Raw genomic sequence first — 18485 nt, 5'->3', positions numbered from 1 at the left:
GAAGCATAAAGAGTGCAAGAACATGACAACAGTGTGAGGCACCAGGTGGCTTGATGTGTCAGGACTTGGCATATTTATTTTATGCGATCAGTAAGCTGCTAGAACTAAAGGTGTTGTGATTAAAGGATGTGGATAGAGCGCAGACATGAAACTGCCCTTCTGATCACAATTGCTGCAGAGTGCAGACACTGATAGGTTATTAGTACAAGTGCCAATGCTGTGAGGCAGTCAAATGTGAAATGGAGGCAGCCAGATTTCATAGTCGAGGCTTTATCATAGTCTAAAAATCTATTGGCCATCTCATACTGGTGGAAAAATTCACTCCCCTCATGACATATGTCCGAGACGAATTCATTGTACTAGCAAACCTGTCTCCTTATCTGCTTTATCTCCCAGTAATGTAATTGGAGGTGGGCCTTTATATTGGGGTTGCAATGCAATTTGCCTACTTCCGTGTCTGGGCAAGAATCTGACTTCATAGGGCCTACTGTGTGGACAGGACTGTCTCCCTCATGAACCTGCCTCCCCAGCATGAATATAGGATGGGAGGGCAACCCCACAATGGAGATGGGATCACAGGGTCAGGAAAATTCCCAACTCCCAATTGCTTCAAACTCCAGCCCAACAAATCTCTTCCTGCATTATAGATCACACCCCTCCCCACCCTTACTCGATCTCTTCTCTATTATCCCTCCCCAGCTTCACAACAGCCATCATGTTCCATGGAGTTATTGATCATCCCTGTCTGTATTCATCCGCAAATATTCAATTCCTTCCTGAACTGGCCTATTAAATGTCATCTGTGTTGCACAGTGGGGGAGGTGTGGGGGCACTCACAGTGCTGAAATATACATCAAATATCATCAATTCGAGTATGTTTAATTTGGGTCTGATGAGGCTACCCATTACTATCAAGTGACCAAATATTTTGGAAGTGAAAAACAATTAATTATAATGTGGCATAAATTAATATTATTAACGTGCAAGTTTCTCCTAAATTTCTGGGGAAATGTTTAAGAAATTAAAAGCTAATTGACTATTATTCCTCCTGTTTGATTTCTCTAAAGATTTCAGTGTTGTTGGAGTTATCACTCGGTGTTTTTCAATTAGAGCAGAAAGCGATTATTCCTGTTGTGATTCTAGTCGAACACAAATCATTGAAGGGTGACAGGAACAAGTTACGAAGACTGCTGAGAAAGTGTGTGGGATCCGTGTGGCTTTATAACATAGAGGTACCAAGTATAAAAGCAAAAAGATTAGAGAAACAGTTGATAAACCATTATAGCTAAGCCTCAGTTTCAGTCCAGCCTGAGCACTGCATTGTTTCGAAAGGTTGTGATAGCCTTGGAGAGGATGCAAAGGAGACTGATATGAAGGAGGGATGCTTTGCTCCTCTGCATGTGAAATGTTGCAGAGCCATGACCCATACCAGTAGGTGGGTGACCATGGAGGGGAGAGGGCCCTGCTGCACCTACCTTGGCTGTGAGCGTGGACTTCTTGCATGGAATCCTCTATTAGTGGCACAGAGCCTTCTGTTTTAAAGCCCTTCCCTCCCCAGCCTACTTCAGTGGCACGGTGGCACAGTGTTTAGCACTGTTGCCTCACAGCGCCAGAGACCCAGGTTCAATTCTGGCTTCGGGTGACTGTCTGTGTGAAGTTTGCGCATTGTCCCCATGTCTGCATGTGTTTCCTCCGGGTGCTCCAGTTTCGTCCCACACTCCAAAGATGTGCAAGATAGGTTGATTGGCTATGCTAAATTGCCCCTTAGTTAGGGAGATTGGCAGGGTAAATATATAGGGTTACGAGGATAGAGCCTGGGTGGAATTGTTGTTGGTGCAGACTTGATGGGCTGAATGGCCTCCTTCTGCACTGTGGGGGACCGCTGCAGGGTGAGGGATGGGGCACTCCAGTAGGCTGGTAGACCCCTTTTTGACAGGGGGTGGGGATACTACTCCATTCCTGACAAACCACAAAAGGCTACTTAGGTTTGTAAAGCAGCCGCACACCTCTGTGATATGTGCAACTGATCCATTTCCAAGGCTTCTTTAAGCCTGCTATTTTTGTCAGAAAAGTCCAGCCTGATGATTCTGTTTTGGAACTGGGCTGAAATTAAGATGCAACAGAGAAGGTAAAGAACTACATTAAAGTAGTTAACAAGTTTTGGAACAGTGATATTTTTTGAATTGTGTGGAGGAAAAAAAGAATCAGAAGCATATTTAGTCCTTGCACCTTGTTCTGCGAGGCATAAAATGTTTCCCAGTGAAAATGACCCCAAAGTACAGATTAGCTGGTGTTTATGTACAACTGCTGACAGGAATAGTTAAATAAACCCGACTCTTTACATCAGCACTGTTCCCAACAAGAACTTGTGTCCATTGCACTGGCTGCCTGATTGGAACAAAAACCACTGTGTTGATTTCTTCACATAGGACACCTCAGTTGAGTGTGACGGGAAAAGAGTCTTGTTCCATGGTACAGTGGGTGAGGTCCTCTTTGAACAAGTGCTGAGATGAGGGAATGGTTTGCCAGGATTTCTACTCGTGATCAGAAACAAGTGATAATAGAAGAATATAACACTGGACCGGTTTTTGGATCTGACTTCAGTGTAATTATCCCTAAAATTACATGGTCTGTCAACATTGGCTTATGGAGAGCTGCCATTCAAGCGAAGTAAGCAGAGAGCTGCCAATAAATATACCTCTATGGCCCTCAACATTAACAACGAGAGGAAGGGAAGTGGAAGTTAATTCAGAAAATCAAATTCAGGTAATAAAGTTGTGTATCTCTTGATTGGTGTTGGAACAAAAATAATTTAGGAAAATTATGAACACAAGTTAGCACAACGTTTATAATGCTGTGGCAAGTCTAGTTAATGAAAGTTGTTCCTCCCCCCACCTCCCCCCCCCCCCCCCCCCAAAAGAAACAAATAACATCAGGTGTCTGAAGTGTAAGCTATTGTTTATAATTGATCAGAAGTGTGCCTTTTTCAATAAGAAGGCCGCAGACAATCGATTGGTAATTATAAAAGCTTGTTTGTCAATTTGTCTGTTTGTGTTGGATGGCAGCTTTCTCTCTTTAACAACATTGAAAGTGTGGCTGCCAAAATATACCCACTTAGGGGGCTCACACTGTGGAGTAGGCAAACTGCCCACTATTTCATTGAAATCACTGGATTGAATTCAGTCCCGATAGTAATGTGCAGTGGCAGTTGAAGTTTCTGAGCGGGGGGAAACCACTCTTTCTGAATGCGTCTAGCCTCAGAGGTTCCCAGCAGTTTTGAAGGTTGCCCTGATGGGTAGCAAATCACATTATGCTGTATTCATATATCTCAGCTGTGACTCTACAACATTGTTTATGGAATTTAATAACTCAAATGCAATAACACTGTGTGAGCGTTAATGCAGAGTCCCAATTGACTTGACCAGAAGATAAATGGAGAGGAGAAATAGTGGCACATTTCTACAGGTTGTTTTTAATAAGCATGTTATTTAGTTTATCAGCCTGCTGCTATAATATGTTCCAACCTACTCTTCCAGACAGATTTGTTAATGTCTCCTTTTCCACAGCAACATTGATTCCCTGCAGACATATCGGTATTAAAACTCTGGAAACTTGCAACTTCAGAATTAGATTAAGTAGCAGAAACACTACTCTTGAAATAGGAGAAAATTGAGTGTGTTATTGAATTCATGCCACTTTGTCTCAAAATGAGATATAGTATTATATAGTGGCACCGTTTCCTTATAACAGGCGGCCAAACGTAGCTCATGGTTGTTTTTGAATTTGATTGGTGAACAATCACACACGAGAGGGCGTTGGAGTTGGTCCTGTTCCAATTGTTATTTTGTTAAGATAATCTAATGGTGAGGTTTTGTTGCTTTTGTATATTTGGCTTTTAGCTTCAGTAGAGAGGAATGTCAATGTCACTCACCTTCAGTGATGTGCTAATCAGTGAAAAGCGTTGAATCTTATTTCAAAAGTTGAATATCATTAAGTTTTGACTTTTCGAAACGTATATTTGTAACGTAACTCAGAGAAATTACGTTTTTTTTCCCCCTCCCCAGAATGTTTTTATACATATGAACACGGAAGCTGTTTGCTTTTATTATTGCTATGCAGGCTAATGCGAGTCAAGCATGTTGAGGAAATGATGTAGTTTAATTGATATTGAAGTACACCTTTGTATGTTTTAATTCTCTTTAGTACAGCAGCAACATTTCTATAGACACTTTACAAACATGATGTTTCCAGGTGTTCCTTATTGGTGTTTTGGGAAAGATTATTTTCCTCACAATGAGATGCAGTAAAGTGCACAAATGGAATAAATGAAGGTTTTGTAAAGCAAATGATGCCATTGCATTTCAGATGTGCCCAGAGAACATCTCTCCCAGCACTCTTGCGGAAGTGATGATGCCACTTTCCAAGTTTTAATTTATTTTTATTGAAACTGTGTTAAGATGTTAGCTGTTCTGTGGGCTTGGCAGGTCTGGGAGATCAGGATTCCTTTCCCTACATAGATTTTCCATTTTTGCCAAAGTTCGGGAAAACACGGCAGCAAGGTGGCACAATAGTTAGTACTGCTGCCTTGCAGCACCAGAGACCTGGGTTCGATTCCAGCCTTGGGTGACTGCCTGTGTAGAGTTTGCACGTTCTCCCCATGTCTGAGTGGGTTTCTTCCGGGTGTTCTGGTTTCCTCCCACAGTCCAAAGATGTGCAGGTTAGGTGGATTGGCCGTGCTAAATTGTCCCTTTGTGCCCCAAGATGTGTAGGTTAGGGAGATTAGCAGGGGAAAAATACGTGGGTTACGGGGATGGAGCTTGGATAAAAAGGTGGGTTGAAGCAGACTCGATGGGCTGAATGGCCTCCTTCTGCACTGCAGGGATTCTATGATTCAGTGGTCTGGCTGCATTCTGTATGAATTCGCAGCTGCATCAATTCCCTGTCAATGCAGTGGTGAAACAACAGTTCACGAGGGTCGCGGAGTTAACAAAGTCTGGTTCTCAATTGAATAAATGCCACATTGAGAAGCTCTTTCTCTGCACTCTTACCTGGCTTGGGTGGGATTTTCTGACCGTTGCCGCTGGTGGGATCGTCCAGTCCCGCTGACAGCGGACTCCCCAGGTTTCTGGGTGACAACTGTTGTGAACAATGGGGCTTCCCATTGTGACAGGACTGGAAGATTCCACCGCTGGCTAATGGCAGTCCATTTCTGTCCCTGCCAAACATGCCACGTGGCGGAGGGGGAGAGCAGAAAATCCCGCCTAGTATCACCCTCTGTACTGAGAACTGTTTCCTTGGTTTGCTTCTATTATCTGGTTCCATTGAATGGACCTGTGCATAGCAAGGTGCAATGATCAATTTCAACTCTAAGTGCGACACAGCCGGAATATCATACAGGACACAGATATTGAAACAACCCCTCTGCGGCATTTCTTCATTTTTGACTATTTCCATCTAATGTACTGGGCTTGTTAAACATTGTCTTCTGGCATAACTTTCAGGAGGCATCACAACAGTTAGTGATTATGGAAATGCCACGGCACTGCCAGTTGTACGCAGGCCAAGAATTGGGCTATTACTTCTGCCCTTTGCCAGTAAAACATCCATGCATTATAATTGGGACAGTTTTCTCTGAAATATGTATTAGCTGTCACAGTGGATCATGTACTGCTGTTTACCATGAAAGCAATGTATGAGAACACAATGCAATCAAAGAACAATCTCAAAGAAAACAAAATATCAGCAGGTGGGTGAAACAAATGTATGAGTGGTCCTGGAGTACAGATTAGTATGAAACAAACCTCAGAGCTGCATAAAATAGAAGTCATACTATGTATTTAAATATATCCTTAAATGTGGACGGTTTTATTTAATCCAAGCATTTAGAAAACAGCATACTGCTTATTCAATGCAATGTTGTGTTTAAAAAAATTATCTGGCAGTTCATATTGGGAGATAGTGGTGTAATGGCTTTGTCACCGGACTAGTAATTTAGAGACCAAAGGTAATGCTGTGGGGACCCGGGTTTGAAATGGTGAATGGTGAAATTTGAATTCAGTAAAATTCTGAAATCAAATGTCTAATGATGATCATTAAACCGTTGTCGATTGTTGTAAAAACCCATCACCAATGTTTGAAATCTGCCATCCCTGCCTAGTCTGGCCTACATGTGACTCCAGATCCACTCTTAAAATGTCCTCTGAAGTAGCCTAACAAGGACAATTAAAGATGGGCAATAAATGTTGCTTCAGCCAGTTATGCCCACATCCTCTGAATGAATAAAGCAAACCAACTCCAAATCCACACAGCGAACCCAATATTACCATCAAGTTGCACCTGTTTTCGGACATGAAAACTTGGTGAAATTGGGCATGAGGCGAGTAGCGCGATCCGTGCCCACTTGTGCGCCTGTTCCTCCTTTACCAGTGGCTGAAAATGGACGCCATGGGGACTGCACCCAAAATGGGCGTGATGTCAATTTAAATGTATTTGCATGTATTTAAATTGACTTAATGGGCTGCACGCCCAAACTTACCAGCACTTCTCCCTTTTACCATCGCATTCGCCCATCCAGATTCGGCACAAAATGGACATGGTCCACAAAGGTCCGATTTGCAGGGGGGTACGGGAGGCAGGTCAGATGGCTCTCTGGTGGGGAGAGGTGCAGGGGCAGGGGGGTTCCGCTGCCACTCATCAGTTGGGAGGGCAAAGGGGCAGGGGGCTGCGATCGGTCTGGGTGGCAGGGTGGAGGGATAAGGGGGTCAGTTATGTGATGGAGTGGGACAGTGTCTTTGAGGGCCGGGGGAGGTATTATCTGGCCCGGGAGCGATGTGGCAGAGAAGCATTTTTCTCATTTTTTTTCACTGCACATGCGCAGTTGAAGGCTCCGATCAGAGCTGCTGCAGAGTTTCAGGCACGTTAAGCACCACCCACAGACTTCTGCAGCGCGATTCAGAATCCCTGATATTTTGGCAGGCAGAGTGTGGATGGGGGCATCTGAGAACGGGTCTAAAAGTCGGATCCAAAACACACCCAGTTTCAAGTCCGCCCAGCACTTAGAATCAAAATGGTAAAATAGGGCCCTAGACTATAGGGCTTAGAAATTTAACTCCTTGATTGCATTGCAGTCTTATTATTACCCATGGTATATTAGCAAAAACAAAACCTTAAAGGTTAAAGAATTATGCAAATGGTTATTATTTGGTGTCCCTTTCTCAATAAGGAATAGGGATCTTGATTGGTGCATGAGCTGAATGTGCTCTATGGTGTAACTGGGGGTTAGGGAGAGAAATGGGAGTGCAGTGGTAATGTCGCCAGGCTAGGCTAATGCTCTGGTTCAAATCCTACCATGGCAATTGATAGAATTTAAGTTCAATAAATAAATCCAAAATTGAAAAGCTAGTCTGAGTAATGGTAGCCATGACACCTATCATCAATTGTTGTAAAAATCAATCTGATGTCCTTTAGGGACTTCTGCCACTCTCACCTGGTTCTGCCTTGACATGACTCCAGACCTAATGTGGTCAATTCTTAACTGTCTTGTGAAATGGACAAGCTGAGCACTCAGTTCAAGGGCAATTGGGGTTGGGGAACAAATGCTGGCCTTGCCAGTGATACCCACATCTCATGAAAGAATAAAAGCAATATATTCCACACTGCAACTGAAGGTATTTATAATACATACAATAGGGCCGTATTGAGATGCAAGACTCCACAACGAAAGAGAGTCACAATGTCTACTCCATGAGCAAATATATTTCAATTTTTAGTGTTATGTTGTACTTTTTGGAAGTATGACAACTGTCTCTAATTTCAAGATCATCTGTATAAGGTTATAAGGTAAAATCTGTCTTAATTTCTTGTTTAGAGAGCGAGTGAGCGAGCAAGCATTTAAGCAACTCTCCCGGCAATAATTCATTCAGAATTGAGCATGTAACAGGAAACTCTCAGTCACTTAAACATAGTCCCAAAGGGGCTTTGTAAATAGGTTTGCTGTGAGGTACAACTTCTAATGTGGTTACATCTTAGTATATATTTTAAAGGGGGTTCATTAATATATTCGGAATACATGACGGCTTAAAATAAAATCTTAATATGGAGACGCCCTGTGAAATCTGCTTGCCAAGTATTCAGCTGACTGAAATTTATACAACTGGTGCCACTGGAAGCTGTTTTATTTCAATTTGTATTAATTTAACAGCATATTTCAAACAGTATTCAAAGTAACTACTCGAACGTCATCACTTATCCCTTTGAGTTCAATTTTACAATCTCTGCTATTCTCGTTTGTCCACCACTGAAAGTTTGACGATTACTTTTGAGTGTCGTCCTCTAGACTAGTCTCGACTTCCTTTTGTCACTGCTTCTTGCCTTCACAGCAGGGGCTGCTGCTTCTCCTCAGTTCCTGATTGCAGCTGATAACGCGATTCGAGGAAGGAAATGGAACAATGAACCTTAAAGGAACAGAAAATTTGCAAGCAAAGCCCTGGTCCGTGAAAAACCAGGGGAAAGCTGACAAGTAGAAATGAGGTAGAATGTTGGGGAAAATAAAATGTGCATTTTTTAAAAAAAACATGGACTCCCCATCAATTATTGAAGGTGTAATTGCAATGCAAACTTAGCACTCCTATGCAGGTTTCAATATCTTTTTTCTCCCCATTCATGTCTCTTCAGGAGTATGCACAAGCGCTCAGTCCAACTCCTCCAGCAGCCTGGTGTGCCTTCACACAGCCTACCTGTCCCATTAGTTGCCAAAGAGCGCCACCTCGCGATCGCCAGCGCTCTCTGGAGGAACTTTTTCCCTTTTGTGAAAAGCCAAAGACTGTCGCAGACTCCCTCTTCACAGATAGCCGACATCGCTGCAGGTCAGTGAGATTCCGCCTTTCAGTTCTCGGCTGCCGCACAAAACAGCACCGGTGGATTCCTGTCCCTGCCCAGGACTCTGCAGCACCAAAGGCATCAGCTTTCTGGGGAAAATCCACCCAGTTTGGGCCTCAGCTGGGTTCATTGCACAGTACACATTGTACCTGCAAACACAACTTCTGTAACGCGGGGACAAGAACTTTGCTGTTGCTTTAAATAATTGATTAAACTGACTTGGAATAGTGTCAGTTGTGAACCTTCTGCTCTGGGCGTGATACTTAAATTGACATGCACGCAAATGTTTGTTAGTCTGCAAAAAAACAACAAATCCTCTTTAACATAAGATCCAATTATTTTATGTTTTAAATATAATTCATATCCGAATGATTATAAAAGCGCTATGTTTTTGAATGTTGTGTACAGTTCGGGTCACCCTATTATACAAAGGATATTATTAAACTAGGAAGAGTGCAGAAAAGATTTACTAGGATGCGACTGGGACTTTGACTGGGTTTGAGTTATAAGGAGAGACTGGACAGTCAGGGACTTTTTCCATGGAGCGTAGGAGGCTGAGGGGTGATCTTATAGAGGTTTATAAAATAATGACCGGGCACAGATCAGTTAGATAGTCAATATCTTTTCCCAAAGGTAGGGGAGTCTAAAACTAGAGGGCATAGGTTTAAGGTGAGAGAGGAGAGATACAAAAGGATCCAGGGGGCAATTTTTTTCACACAGAGTGGTGAGTGTCTGGAATGAGCTGCAAGAGGCAATAGTAGAGGCGGGTAAAATTTTGTCTTTGAAAAAGCATTTAGACAGTTACATGAATAAGATGGGTATAGAGGGATGTGGGCCAAATGTGGGCTGTTGGGGTTAGCTGAGTGGTAAAAACAGGGCAGCGCAGACAAGTTGGGCCAAGGGCCTGTTTCTGTGTTGTGAACCTCTATGACTCTACAGATGGCAATTATCGCTCAAGTTAAACTCAATCTGAAGGACTGATAAGTTATTGATTATTTTCAGCATGCGCAAAGTTTCCTTGACAAAATGTTAATCTAGTTAGTCAGGGAATCTGGTTGGCAGCCAGTAAGCAGAGCAAGTAGCACCTTCGCCACCCCCCTCCCACCAGGGCATAACATTTCACAGTTTAACATACCCCATTGGATGGGTGTCACTGGCTGTCCAGCATTTATTGTCCATCCCTAGTTGCCCTTGGAGAGCAGTTGACAGTCAACCACATTGCTGTGGCTCTGGAGTCACATGTAGGCCAGACCAGGTAAGGATAGCAGATTTCCTTCCCTAAAGGACATTAATGAACCATATGCATTCTCCAACAATGGTCATAGTCATCGGTAGATTCCCAGATTTTTTTTTCTTGAATTCAATTCCATCATCTGCTGGGGTGGGATTCTAACCTGGGCCCCCAGAACATTAGCTGAGTTTTTGGACTTTATCTCAAGTGTGCGATATCACAGTGCTGAAACTAGGATCTGCGCAAGGAGGCTGTAGAGACTTTTGAGGGGCAATAATGTGGAAGTGCACAACCAGTCTTGAATGGTGGGAGGGATTGGAGGGTTGTGTGGGTGGTGATATAGGGGCAACATGGGTCAGTAGGGTCAGGCCTGGTGTAGTCTGGGAGGCTGGCACAGGATGCGGTTATCATATGTGCAGTACAGAGTGGGCTGGGCTGGCTGTTTTGCCTTGGAGAGGATTGCCCATGCTAAATTGCCCCTTAGTATCTCCTCAAGTGTTGGTTAAGGATATTAGCCATGGCACCTGTGTGGGATTACTGGGATAAGAAGGAGGAGAGGGCCTGGATAAAATGCTGTGTCAGAGAGTCAGTGCAGACTCGATGGACCGAATGGTCTCTTCTGCAGTGTCATGATTCCGTGAATTTAAAGGGCTGGAACTGTGACACAAGCGTTCGCCAGTATAGGGTCTAAAAGCTGAAACCTAACCATAGTGTGTAAGCAATGTCTCTTAAGTGGATAGATATTAATGAGATTTTTAATAAAACAAAATGCATTATGTATTCCAGGTTTTACGCTTTTGGCAATGGATATGCCTAGCGCAGCAACATCAGACCTCCAGCCACAGCCTCTCATAACCATGGTGCAGTTATTTGGCTGGGATGACATGGTGCACCCTCAGCTAGTCTGTAGATACCTCAGCCATCTAATTGAAAACAGGTATGATATTGTGATTTTTGTTTCCCGTGGTTCGGACTCCAGGAATGGTTCTGGGCTTGTCAAAATTGCAACCTCCAGCTGCAAGGCAACTCCTTATTTTCACAATCAGAGTCCAAGACAGGATCCAGAGCCTGAAACTTCAGATAGCACTGTTTAAATACATAAAGTGGCCAAGGATTTGCTGCAAGATGTTCCGGAAGCTTTAACCACAACGATATTTTGGTTTTAAAAGCAAATTACTGCGGAAGTTGGAATCTGAAACCAAAAGAGGAAATGCTGGAAAATCCCAGCAGGTCTAACAGCATCTGTAAGGAGAGAAAAGAGCTGATGTTTCAATTTCAGATGACCCTTTGCCTTGAAACGTCAGCTCTTTTCTCTCCTGACAGATGCTGCCAAACCTGCTGAAATTTTCCTATATTTTGATTTTGGTGTTCAAGTTCCATTTCGGTATCCTTCATTACAGGGATAATCCTATGAACAACTACAATACTATTATATGTTCAGTCTTTAACGTCATAAAAGTTCCTAGGTGCATCACAGAAGCTCTGTGAAGCAAAATTTGACACAGAACGTCACAAGGTGATTTTGTGGCCAATGGCTAATTACTTGTTATGTGGATAAATTTTAAGGAGTGCCTTAAAGGACAGAGAGGTGGAGGGTTTTTGAATGGAAATTCCAGAGCTTAGGTCCTAGACATATTAAGGCACAGCTATCATTGATGTTTTAGGTGAGGTGATGGCCGAGTGGAATTATCACTAGACTATTAATCCAGAAACTCAGCTAATGTTCTGAGGACCCGGGTTCGAAGTCCACCAAGGCAGATGGTGGAATTGAATTCAATAAAAAAAAACCCTGGAATTAAGAATCTACTGATAACCATGAAACAGTTGTCAATTGTCAGAAAAACCCATCCAGTTCACTAATGCCGTTTAGGGAAGGAAATCTGCTGTCCTTACCTGGTCTGGCCTACATGTGACTCCAGAGCCACAGCAATGTGGTTGGCTCTCAACAGCCCTTGGGCAATTAGGGATGGGCAATAAATGTTGGCCAGCCTGTGACACCCAGTCCCATTGAATGAATAAAGAAAAAATTAACACTGGGGATGCTGGAAATTGGGGGGAGGGGAGGGGAGGTACACAGCCACTCTGTCTGATATCAGTGGGGAGAGGGAGGAGGGGAAGAGGCCACAATTGGTCTGGGTGGCAGGTGGGTGGGGGGATAAGGGGGTCAGTAAGTTTGAGGGGCTGGGACAATGTCTGTGGGGGCCAGGGGGTGGCACTCTTCGGCCCGGGAGTGGTTTGACAGGGGACTGCATTTTTTTTTTGTCTGCGTATGCACAGTTGGAGGTACGATCGAAGCTGCAGGATTTCAGGTGTGTTAAGCCCTGCCCACAGGCCTCAGCACGATTCAGAATTACTGATATTTTTGCAGGCAGGGTGCATATGGGGCCGCCTAAGAACGGGTCTAAAAGTTGTATCTGAAACACTCCCAGTTTCAAGTCTGCCCAGCACTTAGAATCGAAATGGTAAAATGGGGCCTTTAATCTCAGTTTGAATTCTGTGAGGTAACAGAAGATGGAAGATTGTCTAGTTTGAAGCTAAATAAAGAATTTACAGGGATCCTAACAGAGTTTCTTGGCTTCAGGCTTTTGCTAAAGAACTAGGATTTTGGATTATTTTTCTTTTGCAAAAAAAAATTACTGTTGTCTAAAGAGATCGTAACAAAATTGGTGGCTTGTGGCGGGATTTACTATCTACTGACTAATAGGAGGTGTGCTGAGATACTGGCTAAGGTTTAAGCGAACAAAATATTCCAGTGATCATTTGATGTGTATCCTGAGAAGAAATTATGCCATTGCCAATTGCTAAAACTGTTTTGGAAAGGAAAGCTTTATCTCTGGGTGATTTGCAACAATTAACAAAGATTAAATAAATAGAATTAGCAGAAAGGTTGTAGTTACAGGTAAAAGAAACAGAAATAAATAACTTTGCAGTTGTAAAAAAGCACCTACAGAAGATTTGTGTGTCTTTTACAAGAATGCTTGAAGGAAGTAAGAGGTTAACCTGAGTACATTATGTACATAGTTATAAACCATATTGTTCCGTTCATTGTGATTGTTTTGTTTAAGTCATTTTTATACAATAAAATTTGTGGCTTCCTTGTGGCATGATTAAAACAAAGGACTGAATTTTCACAGAGTTAGAGAGGCTTGCATCTTTGTGAAAACACTGCTGAAGGCCAGAATCTGGAAGTTCTGCCCTCGAACCCAGAACCTAGGGATGGGGAAGGGGTAACGAGAGCAGGATGAACTCTGGATGCTCATGGTTCTTGGAGGCAGCTGTGCATGTTAAAATGCTATAGAAAATATATAGTGAAGAGTATATAGTGAGGAGATAAGGGTTGTATCCACATGAGTTATGAAACCATCTGAATGGAATATGACGGGATGAAGAAAGAAACAAAAGATTAGTCCAGCAAAGAAAAATAGATTAAACATAGAACAAGATGGGTCCTCATTGTACTATTCATTTCCCCTAGAGGTCCATCACTTCTCTGTCTTCCACCCTCCCCTCCATATACCACATATATGCATATAGACATATGTAATATATATACATGATATATATGTATGTGTGTGTATGTATGTGTACATATATATAGCACACACACAACCTTTGCTATCCCAAGAGTTCAGTTCACTTTTAACAAGTCCTTCAGTTTACAAGATTTTAAATGCCTTCAGCCAACACGAAAAATTTCCAGTGAGTTCTGAGTTGTTTCGAGATGTTTTCCTTTCTGCATCCTGTTTGCTCTCAAACATGAAATATAAACTACTTGAAACCTAAATCAGAGCCCTGTAATTAACTTATATTGACCTTTTGGTTATCTGTTGTTCATCTCATAAGTCATCTGGTCACATGATCATTTTCTTGAACTAGTACCAGAAATAATACTCCAGAGAACTCAAGTTCTTAAAAGAACTATCATCCCAACACAAAGTATGGGCTTTTCCCCTCAAAAGCACATGTGGCAAATTTACTATATCAATATATCACAATATTGACAAAGTATCAAACACCACACTAAAACTGAAAGATAGAAGCATCAAATGTAACAATTGTAAAGTTGCTTATAATGATACAATACAGACGGTGGCCAATTAGTTCAATGTGCCTTTGATAGAGCTTCTCAAGTCACCTCACTCTGCTGCTCTTTCCCTGTAGCACTGCAAATAACCCATTCTCTTTTGAAAGTTACTATTCAATCTGCGTCCACCACCCGTTCAGGCAGTGCATTTCAGATCAGTGTTCGAAAAATGTCTCCTCACTCCCCCTCTGTCTAATTCTTTTGCCAATCTGTGTCCTCTGGTTACTCACTTTCATTCCAGTGGATACAGCTTCTCACTTCTGCTGCAAAACTTTTCAGAAAATTCAATACTCCTATTAAATCTCACAAGCTCCTCCACTCCAAGGAGAACAATCCCAGTTTCTCCACATAACTGAAGTCCCTCATCCTTATTGTATAGTTCCAGTAAAATTCCTGTGCACCCTCATTCTTACATCCTTGACATCCTTATTAAATTCTCTTGAAATCCAGATGCTTGTTTCCTCTTGTTTCAGTGGTGTTGCCTCTTTGTAAGTTCTCCAGCCTCACATTCCTCTCAGGACCCTGCTGCCTCCTGGCATTTGATGTCTTTCTACCCTACCCATTTTCTATTTCTCCATCAATGGATAAACATTCAGCAGGCTCAGGCCCATTCCCAGGACCGCTCTCTCTCCAGCACACTCCATTCCTCTACTTTGTCCTTCATTCTTAAGGGTCACTTGTTCTAATTTACCCATGAAGGTTTGGCATCTGCTCTTTTTTTTCTGTCTGGAAACACCTTGGGGCCTGTTTTATATTAAAAGTACCGTGTGAGTGCAGGTTGTTATAAGAATGTGCAAGTAATCAATAAAACATTATTTTTGTAAGAATTGAAACTCATTGTAAAGTCCAGTTTGACAAGTGTATAGAATCCAAAGTCAGAGTGTCCTTTTCTCTTCAGCAAATCTCCATGGTGATCGCAACATCCTAATCACCTGAAACAACCAAAATTGCACAACTACCTCACACTTTGTGATGTATCAAATAATTCTGTTTGAACCCAGACCATTCAACATCTGGTCTTGCAGGACTGATGCCTTTATTTTGCTTTTGTGGTTCATGGCATTGATTACAGTTGTCAGTTGTGTTGCTCTTGGAAGTATGCAGGATCTCAGCCTTGGAGTTGCTATCAAAATGCACCCATTGCCTTTCTTTTAAAATGTGCAAAACTAAATCTTTAAACAAAATTCTCCTTGTTTGGTTGTCTTGAAACATACATTTTTTTGAACATCTTAACTTTTAAAAACAAAAGATTGTTCTGAAATTGTACCTCAGCATTTGAAAAATTAACATGGGATTTTGTTTCTAATCACAGAATTATTTTAGCACAGAAGGAGGCCATTCAGCCCATCATGTCCACGTTGACTCACTGAATGACCATTTCACAACTTCCATTCTCCTGTCTTCTTCCCCATAATCCTGCAGATTGTTTGTTTTCAAATAATCATCTCATTCTCTCTTGAATGCTTCGTTTGAACCTGCCTCCACCGCACTCTCAAACAGTTCATGCCAGTCCCTAACCATACACTGTGTGAAAATGCTTTTTCTCGCATCGCTTTAGCTTCTTTTACAAGTTACCTTAAATATGTGACCTCTGGTTCTTGATCCTTCTACAAATGGAACAGTTTTCCCTATATACCCTGTCCAGGCCCCTCGTGATTTTGAATATTTTCTCCTCTCTCGCTTCTTTTCGGCAACCTCGCCAATCGATCTTCGTAACTGAAGTTTCTCATCTCTGGAATCATTCTCGTAAATCTTTTCTGCACTTTTTCCAATGCCTTCAAGTTGTTTCTAAAATGCGGTGCCCAGAACTCCAGCCGAGGTCTAACTAGAGTCTTCTATCAGCTGAATATAACCTCTTTGCTTTTTGTACTCTATGCTCCTATTAATAAAGCCTCGGAGACTATATGCTTTAACTGCTCTCTCAATCTGCATTTGAGAGACTGTCAGCTTTAATGACTTATGTACGTATATATCCATGTCCCTCTGCTCCTCCACTGCCTTTAGAGTAGCGCCCTTTGTTTCATAGTGCCTCTCCATCTTCTTCCTACCAAAATGTGTCACCTCATCTGTCACCAGTCTGCCCATTCCACCATCTTGTCTATGTTCTTCACTGCCCTCACCATTTACAATGCTACAAGTTTTGCTAATCTGTTGATGAGACCTGTAAACCGTCAAGTGATGATTTCAAACTGCATTTTATGGTCCGGATAGGTCGTCAAACCTATTCCCCAGAATGCAGATATACAGCACAGTTTTTAGATTTTATAACTGAGCTTCATTTCTGTCCAGTGCAATTTCTGAAACGTTATGAAGGGACCAACACATTGTAGATGTCCAACTGTTCCTTGATTTTCTTCCTCCTCAGTTCTGTAGTGGATGCTCTGACGAGTCAAGGATGCAGCTCATACCAAACTCCATCAGTCCATTCTTGGTTTCGCTGTGTTTTGCAACAGCATATGAATCAGCCTGTTGGCGTTACAGAGAAACTGGACTCCACCCATACAACTGGTAAGAAATAAACATGGAATCATTTGAGTTGCTTAAAGATAGGGTGATGTTAACAGGAAAAATTGTTACCTTAACCAAGGAGCGAATTTACTTAAAGTTTATTTATTAGTCACAAGTAAGGCTTACATTAACATTGCAATGAAGTTACTGTGAAATTTCCCTAGTGGCCGCATTCTGGCCCCTGTTTGGGTCAATGCACCTAACCAGCCCGTCTTTCAGACTGTGGAAGGAAACCGGAGCACCCAAAGGAAGCCCACGCAGACATGGGGAGAATGTGCAAACTCCACACAGACAGTGACCCAAGCCAGGAATCGAACGCCGATCCCTGGTGCTGTGAGGCAGCAGTGCTAACCACTATGCCACTACCCTGCCCAAAACATGTTTCACTATGTTGCCACTGGCTGGTTAAGTTCCAAAGTAAAATGAATGCGTTTGGAAGCTTTTACAGTTCTCGATGCTGCAGGGGGTAAAGATTCACCAAGTTAGCGACAATGTATTTGCATTCATTTTACAACACCATAAATCTTACTGAAAACCCGGAAAGTTATTATCCTTTATTAATATGGCATATACATGTTCACAAATGAGATAGACCCTGTAACCTGCGGAACATGGCAGTAACAAATCGGCCGGCTATTATTCAGCCAGCATAGCACTCTTTTCTATTGAAGTCATTCACATCTGTTTTGCTTCCACCAGTTTTCTGCTCAGCTGTGAGAGTTATCATCTGTCCCCGAGCATTATCTTTTAGTTACTTAGATCACCAAGCTCTGCTGCTCTCTTCCTTTACAGAAGCAAGGCACCCAACAGTGGTGGAACACAATGGTAGAATCCAATACCAGCTGCCAAAGCGACACCAGGAAACTGTTCAGTTGATTAAAATTGAAAACCATAAATGTCTTCCCTAATCTTCCAGCACTATTTTTAACTTTCTCTCCCAGCTCTTAACGAAAGAAGTTGCACATTATACCTGTGACTTATCTGAGGCAATTTTAATTGAAGAAATGATTATGATTTACTCATGCTGTCTTTTAAATTAAAGCCTGTGTGTGGAATTTTCTGGCTGTTCTCGCCAGCAGGATTTCCCCCCACCCCCCCCCTGCAGTGAACGGGGATTTGGCTGGGTGCTAAATTCTCCATCCTCGCTTGCAGCGGCGGCAGGCCACGAACGGCTGGAAAATTTCAGCCAGTGTTTTCAGGAGCTTGATGGACAATTTTTTTCCAACTTACATTTTACCAGGCATTGCAGGCTCGATGCGAATCGTGATCGTGTGGTCGCACTGATTCGAGCCAGAGTTCCAATACTCAAGAGAGATCAGTTTCAGATTAATGAAATTATTATTTTTTTCAATGAAGGAGGGGGTAAATTGTAAGGTTAGGACTGCCCACAAAAGTCACTGATGTTGTGGTTTTTACCAAGACAGGTAGTTCCTTTCAGTACTTTCCAAATCTCACAGTCAGACATTCATTTAGTCAGCCTTAGAATCACAGTGCCAATGCCTAGGGCAATGGATTTGTAAGTGTGTCAAGGTACCTTATTGCTGATTGAATTTTAGTAATCTATGAAAATTATGTCAATAAAAGAAATCATTGGCTTAAAATTGTTAGCTATGGAAAAGTATAAGATGATGTGTTGGGGGAGGCTAAACAAAGCAAGGAAATACTCAGTAAATGGGAGGATATTGAAAGGGGTAGATGAAGTGAAGGACCTTGGAGCAGCGGTCCATAGGTCCCTGAAAGTGGCAGGACAGGTGGATAAGGTGGTAAAGAAAGTATATGGAAGGC

The 18485-nt window shown here is 42.3% G+C and overlaps 1 protein-coding gene across 1 annotated transcript in view; it reads left to right on the top strand.

Annotated features, from left to right (window-relative positions):
- The window catches only part of mms22l (MMS22-like, DNA repair protein), a 130673-nt gene that overhangs the window by 85034 nt on the left and 27154 nt on the right, over positions 1-18485 (top strand). The window contains exons 15-17 of the mRNA XM_080193342.1: positions 8674-8864; positions 10895-11045; positions 16558-16700. Of these exons, the coding sequence (XP_080049468.1) occupies positions 8674-8864; positions 10895-11045; positions 16558-16700 (485 nt within the window). The remainder of the gene's footprint in view (positions 1-8673; positions 8865-10894; positions 11046-16557; positions 16701-18485) is intronic.

Source organism: Carcharhinus amblyrhynchos, chromosome 7 (genome assembly GCF_965287045.1).
Source record: "Carcharhinus amblyrhynchos chromosome 7, sCarAmb.v2.hapA, whole genome shotgun sequence".
Taxonomy (NCBI): domain Eukaryota; kingdom Metazoa; phylum Chordata; class Chondrichthyes; order Carcharhiniformes; family Carcharhinidae; genus Carcharhinus; species Carcharhinus amblyrhynchos.
Note: the sequence above shows the minus strand (reverse complement) of the source record. Positions and strands in the feature narration are given on the sequence as shown.